Source organism: Artibeus jamaicensis, unplaced genomic scaffold (assembly GCF_021234435.1).
Source record: "Artibeus jamaicensis isolate MK-2021 breed Jamaican fruit bat unplaced genomic scaffold, CSHL_Jam_final contig_452, whole genome shotgun sequence".
In the NCBI taxonomy this organism is placed as follows: domain Eukaryota; kingdom Metazoa; phylum Chordata; class Mammalia; order Chiroptera; family Phyllostomidae; genus Artibeus; species Artibeus jamaicensis.
Window position 1 is genome coordinate 5857743 of NW_026521837.1, and position 17203 is coordinate 5874945.

The window sequence follows — 17203 nt, forward strand, 5'->3', positions numbered from 1 at the left end:
GTCGAACCTTACCAACAATGTCATCTTCCTCATCCCCCAACCCCCAGAGCATGCACCACATGCTCTATAATGAAAACTAAATACATGAAATAAAAACTAGCTACAGGATTCTTCTCTTGTCTACTGCATTTTCGTGAATAATAGTAAACTCATTTAATACTGAGAAAGCAATGTCCTCCCTATAGCCTAGAGCATTGTCTTTCCCCGCCCTGTCCTGAGCACACACACTGGTGGCTTTCCTTTCTCCCTCCCCCTCCCCTGGTGCTCCAGTTTAGGGTTAGGGTCTTCCATGTCTTCCAGCCCCTCCATCCCAGTAGAACAACACAGTGCAGTCTTTGCATTGTCTGAATCCTCCATTGGACTAGGAGATTGCTGAGAAGAGAGGGCATACCTCTGTCACTAGAACCGGGCACAATGTCAGGCTCCTAGTAGACATTCAAATTTGGTGAATAAATGAGTCTCCACATTTTAATAAACGACATCTACTTATAGGAAAGTCGAATGTTTTCAATAAAAACAAGTATCAAGAAGCACAAAAAAAACTTGTGGAAAATAGGCATAGCCTGACTGGAAAGAACACTTAGTTACACTCCTACATAAATCATGTTCCGAATATACATCAGTCACTTCTATTACTTCCCTTTCTTTCCTTCTTTGTGTGAAGGTGGTGGACATGCTGGGAGGAGGAGCAGCGATGGCCAGCACGCAAAGTCACAGGTTGCAAAGGGAGGTGGGGGAAGAGAGGACACAGCTGGAGGGTGGCCAGGCTGCTTATAGTATAGAATAAGAAAATTCATTGGGAAAATCAGCAATAATGTTAGAATAATGAGAGGCAGATTTTTGGGGTTTTGAGATGTTTTACAAATGTGGAAATGTAGAAATAATCCTGGAGTATCAGATCAAAATTAGAACTCATGGGTTTTAATCTATGTACACAGACATAAAAAGGTTCAGATGTGTGTGTACCTGTGTATGTACATATGTTCCCTGCGTCTGTCCCCTGAGAAGGCCTAGGGGCTGTGACATCCCAACAGCCATGAGCATTCCAAACACCACATCTTGCTTTGTAAATACAACACCCCACAGAAAGGAACATCAGCTCATTCCAGGTCTGAGGTGGGGTGAGCACACAGTGAGTCTGGATCCTCTGCTGTGACAACAAAATACCCAAGAGATGAAAGGATGAGTTTAAAAAAAAACAAACCTCCCTTGAAAGGTCTCCCAGTGACCAAATCTGAAACAACAGGAGTATCAAAATAAATAATGGTAATAATGCATTAGTATTGAGGGCTACTGGGTAAAATGTGAATCTGTGAGTCTATGCTGATATAAATAAATGAATGAAAGTGACAAATGAAGCTCTTTCCTCTTAGTAGAATGCAAACCAGTTTATATAAAAATAGAAATCACACTTTGGTAACGATCACAGTGATATTTATTCCTGATTCACGCAAGAGACCTTAGTGGGGGCTGAAGTAGGTGGGTTCAGGTTTTATGAAGAATAAGGTTTGGAGTGATGTCAGGGTAACTTCCCTAATAATACTCATTAATTACAAAGAGGGAAATGGAGACATCGTGGTGAAGGCTGGCAGACACCAGCATGACGGGGTAATGAAGGTGAACATCCCTTAGGGCGAGACAGGAAAGTACCTGGTTGGATGAGACTAAGGAGACACGATGCGATGGTCAGTCTACTACATGAAGAGCATGGTGACCAACAGCCCCCTAGGACCCACCACTGCACCTGTTACGGGCTTTGCATCCCCTGGGCTGCTCCCAGACAATGACTGAGTGGTGATAGAGGAGAGGGCCCTTGTTTCTGAAAAATATACACTGGAAAAGTTAGGAATGTTAGAGTACCATATGAGTAGCTTACACTCAAATGGTGCCAAAAAAATACTAATGATAATGGGTTCTCTAAAGAGATACAGTGAAAGGTAACCAGGTGGGAAATCTGGGTAAAAGGGTTATGTTCCCACAAGGGATAAGTTTGAAATTACTTGATATAAATTATTAATTTAAAAAATCTCTGAATAGTACAATGAATTTCCCTGAGGATTATATGATATACATTCCTACTGGAATGGACCATTTTGTGCATAGATCTTTAGCATTAATGAGGAAATACTGATGTACTAGGTTTAAGTACAAACTAAGCATAATAGAATAATTTTTCATAAGATAGTATAATCTCACTTTTTTCAATTCTCAGTGTCAGATTTTATTTTCTTCCCCCCACAGGGCACATCAGGTTCTAGTTCAAAAATGAAATTACAGAATGTCCACAGGAAAAACAAAATCAAGCTGCTCATCTGCTTTCTTAGAATACGGTGACTATTGTCAACAGTGGCAGTGCTATCAAAAGCAAGTCAAAAGGGAGATGAATGAAAACAACCTTTCTCTCATCTCAGTAGCTCTGTTTAGTTGAAGCCAGCAAATAGGAGAAAAATTAGAAATGCTATGTCAAATAAAAGGGGCAACCTTTGTGACAGATGCCTAAACCAGAAATGTGAGTAAATAAGATAGCACTGGTGTCCTCCAAGACTTACTGGGCAATCACTTCTTAAGGTATATAAATGTCTAATCACTATGTTGTAAACCTGGACCTAACAGAATGTTGTATGTCAACAGTAATTAAACCATAAAAAGATTATATAAATACTGAGTTTTTATGGATGCAGGAATGCACATAAAGCTAACTCATCTATTGCTGCAATGGATACCATTAAACCCTAAAAACATTATGAAGCCTTGAGCATATGACAATTTTAGTGTATTAGTTACTAATCCACTAGCTTTAAAATGTAGGCAAAATAAATGTACACTCACCCACTATGCATTTTAAATCTACTCACCTGCCCATATTCAAATCATTATTACTTCCACTTAGCACAAGATCTGATGTAACCAACATTTTTCTGACTATTACTTTACACAAAAAAACCTTGTCAGCTTTCAAAATGGATGCCTAAACCAGAAATCAAGTAAATTCTATCTAGGGATTTAGCAAGACATAAAACTTCGTATCTACTATCTCTCTTTCTATTTACCCTGTCAGGGTATCTTAACCAATACAAGACAGCAGGAAGGAAGTAGGTATGACCAAAGGTGTTGTTACAGAAAGCAAATTCTATCTAATTCGACACAGCCCCTGACCTCACCACCACTCAGACAATCTCACAGCCCCATTTTTCCTTCCCTACCCAAATGCAAAAAATTTCTCCACTATTCATCATTTCCTAGCCTTCTAGGAGCAGTTGGCTGCTACTAACATTAAAAAAAAAAAAGATTACAGTCCCATAGAACGTACCAAGAAAATATGAGAAACATCTGATTGAATATAGGTTAGAGGCAATACCTGGTGAAAGCTTTTATAACCACCCTCCAGTCTCAGAGAGTTAGAAAAAGTGCTTGTTTTACCTAGGAATGGTTATTTCTCCTATCAAACAAACAAATTAACTAAATAAAATACACAGGCCATGGTGTCTGAACAAACCTAGATGCACTCTCCCCTCCACAGTGAGGGAAAATCAGGCTCAATTTTCTAGATACCAGGAGAACATGAACAATCCTAATGACTAGCATCGGTGAAAGAACAGAGAGCTCTGGTTCCCAAGTAGGTTCTGTTCTCATTTCCTTCCCCACTCTACGGCCCACTCCACCACCACGAGATGAATTTGTTGCTCGAGGAAGAAAATGAGAATCAGTTTTGCGTTGATTTGGGTCCTAAATTCTATCACATTGAGTTTTCAGTGCATAAACTTAAGTTTATGCTAAAGTTTTCTTTATTTAATTATCTTCTGTCTGCCTATATGTGGAGAAAAGCATTAGACAAATTGTTACAGGTGCTAAATGAGTATGTAAACTGGCCACTCATTTGAAACAAGTCTATTTGAAAACCAAAGTACTCTCACAGTATATTGTCATTTCAACCTCCTGACCCTTGCTTCTAGAACATAGTGCAGAAGTACCTGAAGTGTCTGGCTTATAGCGCACAGGACAGATCTTTTATTTCACAGATTAGAAAACTGAAGCTCAGAGATTACACTTGTATCCCCACAATCAGGAAGTTGTAAATCACACAGCCCGGCCTCTTTCCACTAAACCACAGGGCTTACCCAGCAAAGGCTAAATGACACATCAGTTATTCAGATGCACATGGTACAACCACTTTAAAAGCAGTCTGTTCATTCTTTTACAAATTAAGTTTATACCTAACATGTGGTCCAACCATTTCCCTCCCAGCTGAGATGAAAGAAATGAAAGTGTGTGTCTGTACAGACACCTAACACGAGTGTTCTCAGCACCTCCACTTGTAAAATAGGCAACACCCGTTAAGTTCACAGTATGTCATTAAAGCTACTTAAACAAAATTCATGCACATACTTGACATTCGTCAGTATTTCTTTCTCAGTTGTTTTCCTTCCAAGTAGAAAGCCACTCTTCACTTTTACTCGATAGCAGAGGTTATGAAAACTTAACACAGCCCCTTCAGTAAACGTCGTCAGGTCATTGGGGGTCATCCTGGGGAGGCTGCTGGTTTTTGTATGTGACATCGGGACAAAAACTTGGTCATTCCCGGAAGACATCTGGAGAGCTTCTGCCCTTCTGTAGAGAGAAAAGCAATGTAAGTTGATCGTCTGGAAAATGAGATTGTACACAGGAGCTAGTGGAATACTTAACACAAGCCTGTTTTGTTACAGACCTCCAGTCATAAAATAAGCAAGTCCTGGAATGTAATGTGCAGCCTGGTAACTGTAATACTGTATCATAGATTTTAAAGTCGCTAAGAGTAGATGTTTTAAAGTTCTCAGCATGAGAAAAGAAAAACCTGTAACTATGTGGTAAGGGATATTAACTAGGCTTATCGTGGTGACCATTTCAGTGTAGACAATTATTGGTTCATTATGCTGCACACCTGAAACTACTGTTATATGACAATCATGCCCCAACTTAAAAATAATACAAAGAATAGTGATCCAAATTTTTTTAAAAATGCAAGATACCTCATTATTCATTTTATAGTGATTACATGTATAAGTAAAATTATTTTGAATGCACTGAGTTCAATAAAATATATTATTAACATAAAAATGTCCACTTTAAACTTTACCTTAATAATTAGATCAATTTCCAATGAACAGCCTATATCATTGTGATAAGAACAATCTTGGAGCCCACTTAGAAAGGCAGACACAACTGTGAATGCACAAACTACAGTTAGATTCAATTAAATATCCAACAAGTAAATAGGAAAAGCATGAAAATTACTGAAAACTCATGAAGCAGGAGTTAATCTTGTCTATTTGAAACATAAAGTGATATGACTCAAGATCAGGGACAGACTATCTGATCACCTTCACCCCATTGTCTTGTTTTTGGTTTTTTTTTTTTTTAATTTTGGAGTTCATAACCTATTTATCACAGGAAGTCGGGACTAGAGAAATGTCCTGCGTTTACAGCTCTAGGCTTTATGTCCCTGGTTCTTATGTTCCTTCAATCAGCTAAGATGACAAACTCCAAACCTGCTTGGGACAACAAAGTAATTTCCTTAATACGTGAACATACTTAAATTCCAGAAAGGTGCAGAATTAGTTATAAAAATAACTAATTGAGAAAATGGAACAAATAGTTAAACAGTTAAAGAGTTTACAATAAAAACTGAGTAAAATTTAAAATATTTCATTAAAGGGGTTACAAAAAGCCATTTATTTATTTATTTGTTTATTTATTTATTTATTTATTTATTTATTTATTTATAGAGAGGAGGGAAGGAAGAGAGAAAGAGAAACATCAGTATGTGGTTGCCTCTCTTGTGTCCTCTGCTGGAGACATAGCCCACAACCCAGGCATGTGCCCCAACTGGGAATCGAACCAGCTGACCCTTTGATTCACAGACCAGCACTCAATCCACTGAGCCACACCAGCCAGGGCCAAAAAGCTCCTTTAAAATATTAATTAGGGTAAAAAATTAAGGTGAGTTTAACAGCCTTTGAATAGGTTTGAAATGTAAAACTTCAATAAACATAGTTCTATTTTTAAGTATACTTTCTTGACTATGCTATTATAGTTGTCTCATATCTTTTCTCCTTTATTCTCCTCCACCCTACACCCCCTCCCACCAGCATCCCCCCTCCTTAGTTCATGTCCATGGGCCATACATGCAAGTTCTTTGGCTTCTCCATTTTCTATACTATTCTTGCCCTCCCCTGTCTATTTTCTGCCTACCATTTATGCTTCTTATTCCCTGTACCTTTTCCCCCATTCTATCCCCTCCCCCTCCCCACTGATAACCCTCCATTTCTGTGATTCTGTTCCTGTTCTTTTTGTTTGTTTTTAGTTCTGTTTTTACGTTCAGTTGCTGATAGCTGTGAGTTTGTTGTCATTTTACTCTTCATATTTTTGATCATCTCTTTCTTAGATAAGTCCCTTTAACATTTCATACAATAAGGGCTTGGTAATAATGAACTCCTTTAATTTGACTTTATCTGGGAAGCACTTTATCTGTCCTTCCATTCTAAATGAAAGCTTTGCTGGATAGAGCAATATTGGTTGTAGGTTTTTGGATTTCATGACTTGGAATAGTTCTTTCCAGCCCCTTCTTGCCTGTAAGGTCTCTTTTGAGAAATCAGCTGACAGTCTTATGGCAACTCCTTTGTAGTGTAACTTTCTCCTTTTCTCTTACTGCTTTTAAGATGATCTCCTTATCATTAATCTTGAGTAATGTAACTACGATGTGTCTTGGTGTGTTCCTCCTTGGGTCCAACTTCTTTGTGACTTTCTGACCTTTCTGGACCTCCTAAAAGTCTATTTCCTTTGCCAGGTTGGAGAAGTTCTCCATTATGTTTTCAAATAAATTTTCAATTTGTTGCTCTTCCTCTTTCCCTCATGACACCCCTATGATTCTCATGTTGAAACATTTAAAGTTTTCCCAGAGGTTCCTAAGCCTCTCCTCATTTTTTTGAATTCTTGTTTCTTCATTATGTTCTGGTTGAATGTTTATTTCTTCCTTTTGTTCCAAATCATTGATTTGAGTCCTGGTTTCCTTCCCTTCACTGTTGGTTCCCTGTATATTTTTCTTTATTTCACTTTGCCTAAGCTTCACTTTTTCTTCTATTTTATGACCATACCAACCATCTCTGTAAGCATCCTGATAACCTGTATTTTGAACTTTGAATCTGATAGGTTGGCTATCTGCTCATTGCTTAGTTCTTTTTCTGGAGTTTTGACCTGTTGTTTCACTTGGGCCATGTTTCTTTGTCTCTGTGCACCTGTTATGTTGTAAGGGGAAGAACCTTAGGTATTCACCAGAGCAGGGCAACCCAGGTCACTGCACTGTGGTGTCATCTGTGGGGAGGGGGTATGAGGGAAACAATGCCAATTGCTCATCTCTGGGCCAGCTTTCAGTCACCTCCCCTACTGCCTACAAGCAAATTGGGGCCTTCTGGTGCTGATTCTGGGGTCGGTGGGTTTATGTACATTCTAGGACTCTGCGGGTCTCTCCAATGAACTCTCCTGTGAGGCTGGGAGTTTCTCACACCACCACAACCACCACAAGTTTTTACAGCCAGAGTTTTTGAACGTTTCTTTTCCAGGGTTGGAACCCTGGATTGTGCAATCTGTCTCTCTCCCTAGTTATTCCTCCTGGTTCATCCACAAGCAAATGATCACCCAGTCTGCCAACTACCACCTTTTTGCAGAACCTCTCCACCTCAGCTGCCAGTCCCCACCTCTCCTACCAGTATGAAAGAATGTTTCTTCTTTAACACCTTGGTTGTCGGACTTCCATACTGTTCAATTTTCTGGAAGTTCTGGTTATTTTTTATTTTTAAATTTGTTGTTGTCACATGGATGGAACTGGAAAGCATTATGCTGAGTGAAATAGGCCAGGCATTGAAGGACAAATACCATATGATCTCACCTTTGACAGGAAGCTAAACAATAAAACAAACAAGCAAGCAGAATAAAAACAAAGACACTGAAATAGAGAACAAGGGGGCAGCGACCAGAGGGGAGAGAGAAGGGAATTTAAGGGGAAAAATGGGGAGGGATTTTGAGGAACAAGTATGAAAGACACAGGGATGAGGACTGGGGGGGGGGGAATGGGAGAGAGGGGGGAGACAGGGCGGGGGGGCTGGGATGGGAGAAATAGACAAAAAATGTACTTGAAAAATAACTAAATAAAAATTTTTAAAAAAATTTGTTGTTGTCCTTCTTTTGGTTGAGCGAGGAGGCAAAGTGTAGCTACCTATGCCTCCATCTTGGCCAGAAGTCAAACATAGGTTAATTTTTAAAAATCAAAAAAATCATATTACCCAATGGACTATACATATTTACTGTAATCCCCATCAAAGCCCCAATGATATTTTTTAAAGAAATAGAGCAAAAAAATCATCAGATTTGTATGAAACCACAAAGACTCTAACTAACCAAAGCAATCTTTAGAAAATAGAACAAAGCTGAAGGTATCACACTACATGAATTCAAATTTTACTACAGAGCAAAGTAATCAAAATAGCACAGCATTGGTAGAAAAACACACAGATCAATTCAACAGAATTGAGAGACCAGAAATAAAACATGTATATGGGAAAATAATTTTTGACAAAGGAGCCAAGAACATACAATGGAAAAAAGAAAGCCTCTTCAATAATTGGTTCTGGAAACATTGGAAAGCCACACGCAAAAGAATAAAAGTAAACTACATTTTGTCCCCATGTACAAAAGTTCATTCAAAATGTATCAAAGACCTAAACATAAGACCTGAAACAATAAATTACATAGAAGAAAACATAGGTTCTAAACCAATGGACCTTGGTCTTAGAGAAGATTTTACGAATTTGACCCCAAAGGCACAGGAAGTAAAGGCAAAAATAAATAAATTGGAGTATATGAAACTAAAAGCCTTCTGCAGAGCAAACCAAACTGACAACAAAACAAAAAGGCAACCAACCAAATGGGAGAACACATTCATTGATACATCTGATAAGGAGTTAATATCCAAAATATATAAAGAACTCATACAACGCAACACCAAATAAACTATAAACCAGGTGGTAAAAGACAAATACCATATGATCTCACCTTTAACAGGAATCTAATCAACAAAATGAACAAGCAAGCAAAATATAACCAAAGACACTGAAATTGAGAACAGGCTGACAGTGACCAGAGGGGATAGGCAAGGGGATTATAGGGGGAAAGGGTGAAGGGTTTGTAGGAATAATTACAGAGGATACATGGACAATAACAAGGGGGGGGGTGGAAACAGGGGAGGGAGGTGGAAAGGTCTGGGGTGGTGAGGAGGGGCAGGGTGAAAAAAAAGAAAACTGTACTTGAAAAACAATTTTAAAAAGTTAAATGTATGAAGAACCTAAACAGACACTTTTCCCAAGACATACAAACGGCCAAAAGATATATGAAAAGATGCTCAGCTTCACTAGCTATTAGGGAAATACAAACCAAAGCTATGAGATATCACCTCACACCTGTTAGAAAGGCTACTATCCACAAGACAAGTAATAACAAGTGTTGGAGAGGTTGTTGAGAAAAAGGAACTTTCACGTACTGCTGGTGAGCAAGTAAACTGGTACAGCCACTATGGAAAACAGTATGATGGTTCCTCCAAAATGAAGAACAGAGTTACCATATGACCCAGCAATCCCTCTTCTGGTTATCTACCTGAAGAGATTGAAAACATTTATTTGCAAAGATGTACGCACCCCTGTGTAGACTGCAGCATTATTCACAGTGGCCAAGACATGGAAATGACTGAAGTGTCCTTCAGCAGACTGGATAAAGAATATGCAGTATAATGGAACACTACTCAGCCATAACAAAAGATAAAATACTGCCATGTGTGACAACATGGATGAACCTTGAGAATATCATGCTAAGCAGTGTAAGTCAGATAGAAAAAGTTAAGAACCATATGATTTCACTCATATGTGGAATATAAAACAAACTCATAGACACAGACAATAGTATGTTGGTGGTCCAGAGAGAAGGGGAAGTGAGGAGTAGTAGTAAAAGGTAAAGGGGGACAAATATATAGTGATAGAAGATGACTTGACATTGGGTGGTGGGCACAGAATGCAACATACGGATCATGAATCATGGAAATGTACACTTGATACCTATATAATCTTGTTAACCAACATCACCCCAATAAATTCAATTTTAAAAATGTAAATAATAATAACTATAGAAATCAAAGTAATCCGTGAAAACTTTTTCTCTGGCTATAATAGACTGGCTGTTTAAAAACAATCACCCTGCCCTGGCTGAGTTGCTCGGCTGGCGTGTTGTCCCATGCACCAAGACGCTGCAGGTTAGATTCCTGGTCAGGGTGTATAACAAGGTTTTGGGTTCAATTCCCCATCCGACCATGTACAGGAAGTAACCAAATGATGTTTCTCTCTCATATTGATGTGTTTTTTTTTTCCTCTCTCTCCTCCCCTGCCTTTCCTCTCTCTCTAAAATCAACAAACATATACTTAGGTGAGGATTTTTCAAAAGTTATCCTTATGAGAACAACTATAAAAGTAGATAAAATATAAAAAGCAACTGAAGAGTTCTCTCTGATGAGAGCAACCAAAGCATCCAGGACTTGAGGAGGCAGAATCCTAGAGACAAGGAAACGACACAAAGGGAACCCCAGCATTCTATGCCCTTTCCTCTCAAGGTAAATTGCACACACAGCAAAACTCAGAAAAACTAGGTAGAAAGAGCTGCTAGAGGCTACAAATCTAAGCAAATATTTCAACAGTCTCTCAGTACTTGGCAAACAAAAATTGAAGTTGCAAGCCTACCAGAAAGGAGGGGCCCTAGAAATCCACCCTTTGAGATCCCAGCAGGGCTATGTCCCAGTAATATGGGCAACCCAGAAAAAGACCAGCTCCTCCTCAATCAAAGTAATCCACTCATACTTTGTCTACTAGAAGAAAGTTAAAGTCACACTCCAAGAAAATATAATCATACAAATTTTCCATCTAAATTATGAGTCATTTCAGAAAACAGGACCTAATAGCCCAAGAACAAGAAAAAACAATAAAGCCACAAGGAATAATGATTGATGTCTTCAGGTATTGACATTTTTAAAATGTGATCAATATGTTTAAGAAAGTAAATAAAAAGACAAATTATTACCAAAGAACAAGAACTATTTTTTTAAATCAAACATGACTTCACCAGCAGGTTAGATTAACATGAGCAAAGAGAATTAGTGGTAGGTAAACTAACATGTAACAAAAAAATCCAGATTGAAGCATAAATGAAAATTATTACTATGAAAAAGATAAAATTTCATACTAAAAAGGATGAAAACTAGAAAGCCTAAGAAACATATGGGGCATGATAGAAAAGGTTTGGCATAGATGTAAGAGAAGACCTAAAGGGGGGGGGGTGATAGAACAGAATCAATATTTGAAGAAACTGGCCAACCATTTTTCAAAACTGATGATGTTTTGATAATATCAAGCCAAAGATGGAAGAAGTTCTAGGACCACCAAAGCAGGATAAACACACAAAAGCAGACTTGGTTCAAGGGCTCAGCTCCAACATGGTAAGTTTTAGACATCTAAGACATCCTAAGGAGGGATATCGTTAAAAACTGAGAGCCATAAGCAAGACTCTCATGAATGACAGACCACCCCACCCTCCTGGGATCTTCATTATGCAAAGATGTGTTGCTCTTTGATTTTTAAAAAAATGTTACAGACCCACATTCAGTGGACCTTTCTGAGGCACAGCCCCCGTCTTCCAGCTCTCAGCCTCTGTACCACTGTGGTCACCTGAGTGACCAAGGGGGTTAGAGAGGAATATGGAGACCCTGAGTCCTGTGTCCCCACAGTTTTCCCTAGGCCACATCCTGTGGAAGCTGTGGCTGCATGCAATCCTGCTGTGGAAATTTCCCTTTCTACTCCTACAACTAGGACAGAGCACACAGTGGGACAACATCATGTGGTCAGGATGGCTACCATCTGAAACATAGCACCTAACACGGGTTAGCAAGGATGTGGGGAAAAGGGAGCCCTCAGGCACTGTAGGTGGGAATGAAGAGTGCTACTGACATGGTGGAAAAAGTAATCTGTCCTTCCGTTCTAAATGAAAGTTTTGCTGGATAGAGCAATCTTGGTTGTAGGTCTTTAGATTTCATGACTTGGAATATTTCTTTCCAGCCCCTTCTTGCCTGTAAGGTCTCTTTTGAGAAATCTGCTGACAGCCTGATGGGGACTCCTTTGTAGGTGATTGTCCCCTTAGCTCTTGCTGCTTCCAGGATTCTCTCCTTCGTTTTAATTTTGGCTAATGTAATTATGATATGCCTTGGTGTGCTTCTTCTTGAGTCCAACTTTTTTGGTACTCTCTGGGCTTCTTGGATTTCTTGGAAGTCTGTTTCCTTTGCCAGATTGGGGAAATTTTCTTTTACTATTTGTTCAAATAGTTTTTCCACTGGTGGTTGTGTCTTTCCCCCCTTCTGGTACCCCTATAATTCGGATATTGGAGCGTTTATAGATGTCCTGGAGGTTCCTAAGCTTCTCCTCATTTTTCTGAATTCTTATATCTTCATTCCTTTCTGATTGAACATTTTTTTCTTCCTTCTGGTTCACTCCATTGATTTGAGTCCCAGTTTTTTTTTCATCTCTATGGGTTTCCTGTGGAATTCCATTCATTTCCCTTAATTTAGCCTTCATATGTTTCTCTAATTTGTGGCTATAGTCCACCAGATCTGTGAGGAAGCTGATGACCAGTGTTTTAAACTGTGCGTCTGAGAGATTTGCTATTTCTTCGTCACTTAGATTTATCTCCGGGGCTTTGAGGTCCCCCTGCAACATTTTTGGTCTGTTCTGGCCCTTTAAGTGAGAGAAGCGGCGCCTTGGAGTCCCAGGTCGCTGGGTTGTGACGCTGTATGTGGGGGCGTGGTCAGAGCGGGGAAATGGCCGCCGCCGCCCCGACCGCTCACTCCCTCACCCGCGAGCAACCGGGCAACCACAGTCAACTCGCTGCCACCGCCTCCCCACTGACTCCTCCGTAGTTGCTCACCCGGTGGGCCGCTCGGTCGCTCACTAGGTCCAATCCTGGGTTTGGTACCCGTGCGACTGGATTCGCGCGTCTGGATTCCGTGCCCGGTTTGCCCACCCAATTTCTCGGGAAGTATATAATGGGGGGGCCTGGGATGTTCTCAAAAAATCAAAAATGGAACTGCATTATGACCCAGCAATTCCACCTCTGGGAATTTATTCCATATGCAAAGGAAGAAAACATGATCTCAAAAACGATGTCTGCACCCCATGTTCACTGCAGGATTATTTACAACAGCCAAGCCATGGAAACAACCTAAGGGTCCACCAATGGATGAATGGATAAAGAAGATGCTATTTATATATATATTGTAGTTATGTATGAAATAGAATATGATTCATCCATGAGAAAGAAGGAATCTAAACAGCAAAATCCATGAACATGAAGGAAGTATAAACAATAAAATAAATGAAGCATTTCAAAATGGAGCAGAAGCTCTCCTCCCTGAGGAACTGCCTTGCATGTCGCACACCTCAAACCTCTGGAATGTTAAGCCAGGACAAAATAACCTTTGCACCAGGCCTGCAGCAACCTTGAGTCACAAAGAGCTATTTGCAAAGATGAAAAGAAAGCAGATAGGATGACTAATGGATAGATGACTACAAGACTGAATATTAAAAACATTGTTTAGAGTCAGTGTCACTCTCTGGTATTCATGCTTCCTGCTGTGTCATATTAATGCCTTCCCATAAGGCTGTGGATGTCATTCCCCCCTTTCCTTTTTCATAAATACCCATCCCTTTATCTCCTCACTAGGACACTACATGGGCTTCTGCTCTTCACTGCTTCCCAAATAGCTGTTCTCATTGATCTCAATAAAGGCTATTGCCCCTCAAAAAAAAGTTCCCTAAAATCTTTCAGTAAATAGAAACTTAAAATTTTGCTAACTAAATTAAATTATGGAAATTTACTGAATACTTAGATCATTTCCAAATAAGATAAAATACAGGGACATTATAAGTTTAAGTTTATATAATTTTGGCTTCTTACTGCAGAAAAACTACAACATAAATTTGAGTTTATTGGTAAACTTTGCTTGTGTCATGTTTAAAAACTGTACTATTAAAAATAGCATGTTTCTATCAAAATTACAACTAAAATATAAGACAACCATCACTCACAACCGTCAGAAATCAAGTTGAATGGAAGCATGACAACTATGGGTTTAAGGAAACCACGTTCATCCAGACTGGTAGGCGGGGTGAAGACGCAGAACGCGCTGGTCTCACATCCACATGTGGTGGATAAAAATTCAGGAGGGATATGTCGGGAGCAAGGAGTCCTAGCCCCAGGGTTCCAGTGCCAGGAAAATAAGTCCCCATAACTTCTGGCTGCAAAATCCATCAGGGATTGAGTCAATGGAAGAAACTTCTGCAGTCCCAAGCAGTTCCCCTTAAAGAAACCACACACAGACTTACTCAGACTCACTCTCTCTGACCTCCAGCACCGGGGCAGCAGCTCGAAAGGCACCAGTGATATACAGAGAGGAAGAGAAATGTCTGGCATCAAGATGAGAGCTGGGGAACAGTTTTCTCTTGGACAGAAAGGCAGACAGAGGTCATCGTCCCTTTCTGAGTCCTCCTCCCACAGAGCCACAGAGCTGGCAGGCCGGTACCATATCTGAGACTCCATCAACCTGGCTAACACTGTTTGCCCCACCTGAATATCCCCTGAGATTCTGTCCCACCCAACTTATGGGCCCATCCAAACTCTTAACTGAGACTTTTCCATATGAATGGCTGATCTTGGCTCCTGCTTCCCAACTTCCTAAATCCTATTAAACAAGAAACAGCCAGCCTCAGTGAGCCTTCAGCCTCCTACGACTTGCTAAGTGGCCCCAGGCACAGCACTAGCAGCAACGAGCCTAGATTCACTTTGGCTCTGCCTGGGAATCTCCAAACCCAGCACAAGTACCAGACATCTAAGAGAGCTTTACAGCTCAGGCAGAATGGCCCAGGGCAGAACACAGGTTGAAGCTGACCTTAGATGCACCACCTGGGGAACCCCAGAGTCTGCACACCCAGTGGACAGCTACAAACCATGTCAGAGCACCAGCACCCTGCCCCTGCACAGCTGATCCTTCCCGGAGAGCAGAAGTTCATAGTCAGTGGTCACAACCAGTTTTTGCAGCTGACTGGCCTGAGTAAATCCCTCCCATTGACCTACCAATAGCAATCAAGGCTCAACTGATACAGAGAAATCTGATCAGTTCACTGCAAGAAGTAGGGAGGAGCCATAGGAGGAGTTTGCCAAGGCAATGGTAAGCAGTCTGGGACAGGATTGGCAAAGAGCTGAATGCCTCCTGAGCACATGGAAATAAAAAGAGAGCTGTCTCTCTGGCTCAAGGGCTCTCTGGCTTTGGGGCTTTTCTTCCTCGATGATACCTGGATGATTGTATTGTAGCTGCTTGCATTTCCCAATAGTCAGTATTTTGGATGGAAAAGAACTCCAGGCACAGCCTAGGATCTGGCTGGCCTGGCAGAGGGTGGCAGGGTTATTCTTTGGGTGTTCTAAAGGGGACAAGTTCTGAAGCACAAGCACACCATTTTCCAAAATTGTGTAGCTTTTGTATCTTATGTTGTTTTACTTTACCCTATAGAAATAAAAGAATTAAAACTGAGTTGGGGGGGGGGTGGGAATAGGAGAACTCAGGTGTTACAGTTTAGCCTTAATTGATAGGTTTAAGTGATCACAGCTGTGACATGATACACTTAGTGACTGCTTTTGAATAAAGACTCCTTTCTTAATCACAAAACCTTTGCCTCTGGAATTTTGCTAAGTGAGTGGTGGCAGGAAGCAGGACCCCAATTGCTATTCAGTAACATAACTACAAGAGGAAGGTACACTCAGCCCACAAGGATGGTGCACCTCGCACACCTAGGTTGGGTAACAAGAGAGGCTGTCCCATTGGCCCTTACAGGACAAGTAGTATATTAGGCCATGCTACCAAGAAAGGGAGTCATAGCAGCTCTACCTAGTACATAGAAACAAACACAGGGAAGCTGCCAAAATGAGCAAAGAAACAGGGCTCAAATGATAAACCATATCAACACTCCAGAAAAATAGCTAAACAAAATGGAGATAAGCAATCTATCAGATTCAGAGATCAAAGCACTGGTTATAAGGATGCTCAAGGAACTTACTGAGGACCTACCTCAGCTACATAAAAAAGATCCAGTCAGAAACAAAGGATACACTAATTGAAATAGCAAACAATTTATAGGGAAACAGCAGTCGAGTGGATGAAGCCAAGAATCAAATCAATGATTTGGAACATAAGGAAGTAAAAAACCAAACAATCAAAACAAGAAGAAGAAAGAAAGAATCCCCAAAAATGAGGATAGTGTAAGCAGTCTATTGGACAACTTCAAGCACTCTAATATTCACACCATAGGGGTGCCAGAAGGTGAAGAGAAAGGAAAAGAGATTGGAAATTTATTTGAAAAAAATAAAGAAAACTTCCCTAATTGGGTGAAGGAAATAGACATGCGAGTCCAGGAAGCACAGAGGGCACCAAACAAGATGGACCTAAAGAGGACCACACCAAGATACATCATAAGTTAAATGCCAAAGTTTGCCCTGGCTGGTATGGCTCAGTGGATTGAGCACCAACCTGAAAACCAAAAGGTCACTGGTGTGATTCCCAGTCAGGGCACATACCTGGGCTATAGCCAGGTCCTCAGTTAGGGGCTTGTGAGAGGCAACTGATCAATGTTTCTCTTGCACATTAATGTTTGTCTCCCTCTCCTTCTCCCTCCCTTTCCCTCTCTCTGAAAACAAAATCTTTTTTTTAAATGCCAAAGATTAAAGATAAAGAGAGAATCTTAAATGCAGCAAGAGAAAAGCAGAGAGTTACCTAAAAGGAGTTCCTATAAGACTGTCAGCTGATTTCTCAAAAGAAAATTTGCAGGTTAAAAGGGACTAGCAAAAAGTATTCAAAGTGATGAAAAGCAAGGACCTACCACCTAAATCACTCTATCCAGCAAAGCTAGCCTTTAGAATTGAAGGGCAGATAAAGTGCTTCCCAGACAAGTTAACACTAAAGGAGTTCATCATCGCCAAGCCATTATTATATGAAATGTTAAAGGCAACTATATAAGAAAAAGATCAAAACTATGAACAT

General features: G+C 40.3%; 1 protein-coding gene across 2 annotated transcripts in view; it reads right to left on the reverse strand.

The window, feature by feature from the left end:
- The window catches only part of LOC119040114 (broad substrate specificity ATP-binding cassette transporter ABCG2-like), an 87941-nt gene that overhangs the window by 44780 nt on the left and 25958 nt on the right, over positions 1 to 17203 (reverse strand). For both annotated transcript variants that reach the window (XM_053666376.1, XM_053666377.1), the window contains exon 2: positions 4387 to 4608. In XM_053666376.1, coding sequence (XP_053522351.1) covers positions 4387 to 4589 — 203 coding nt within the window. In that variant the 5' untranslated portion in view covers positions 4590 to 4608. The remainder of the gene's footprint in view (positions 1 to 4386; positions 4609 to 17203) is intronic.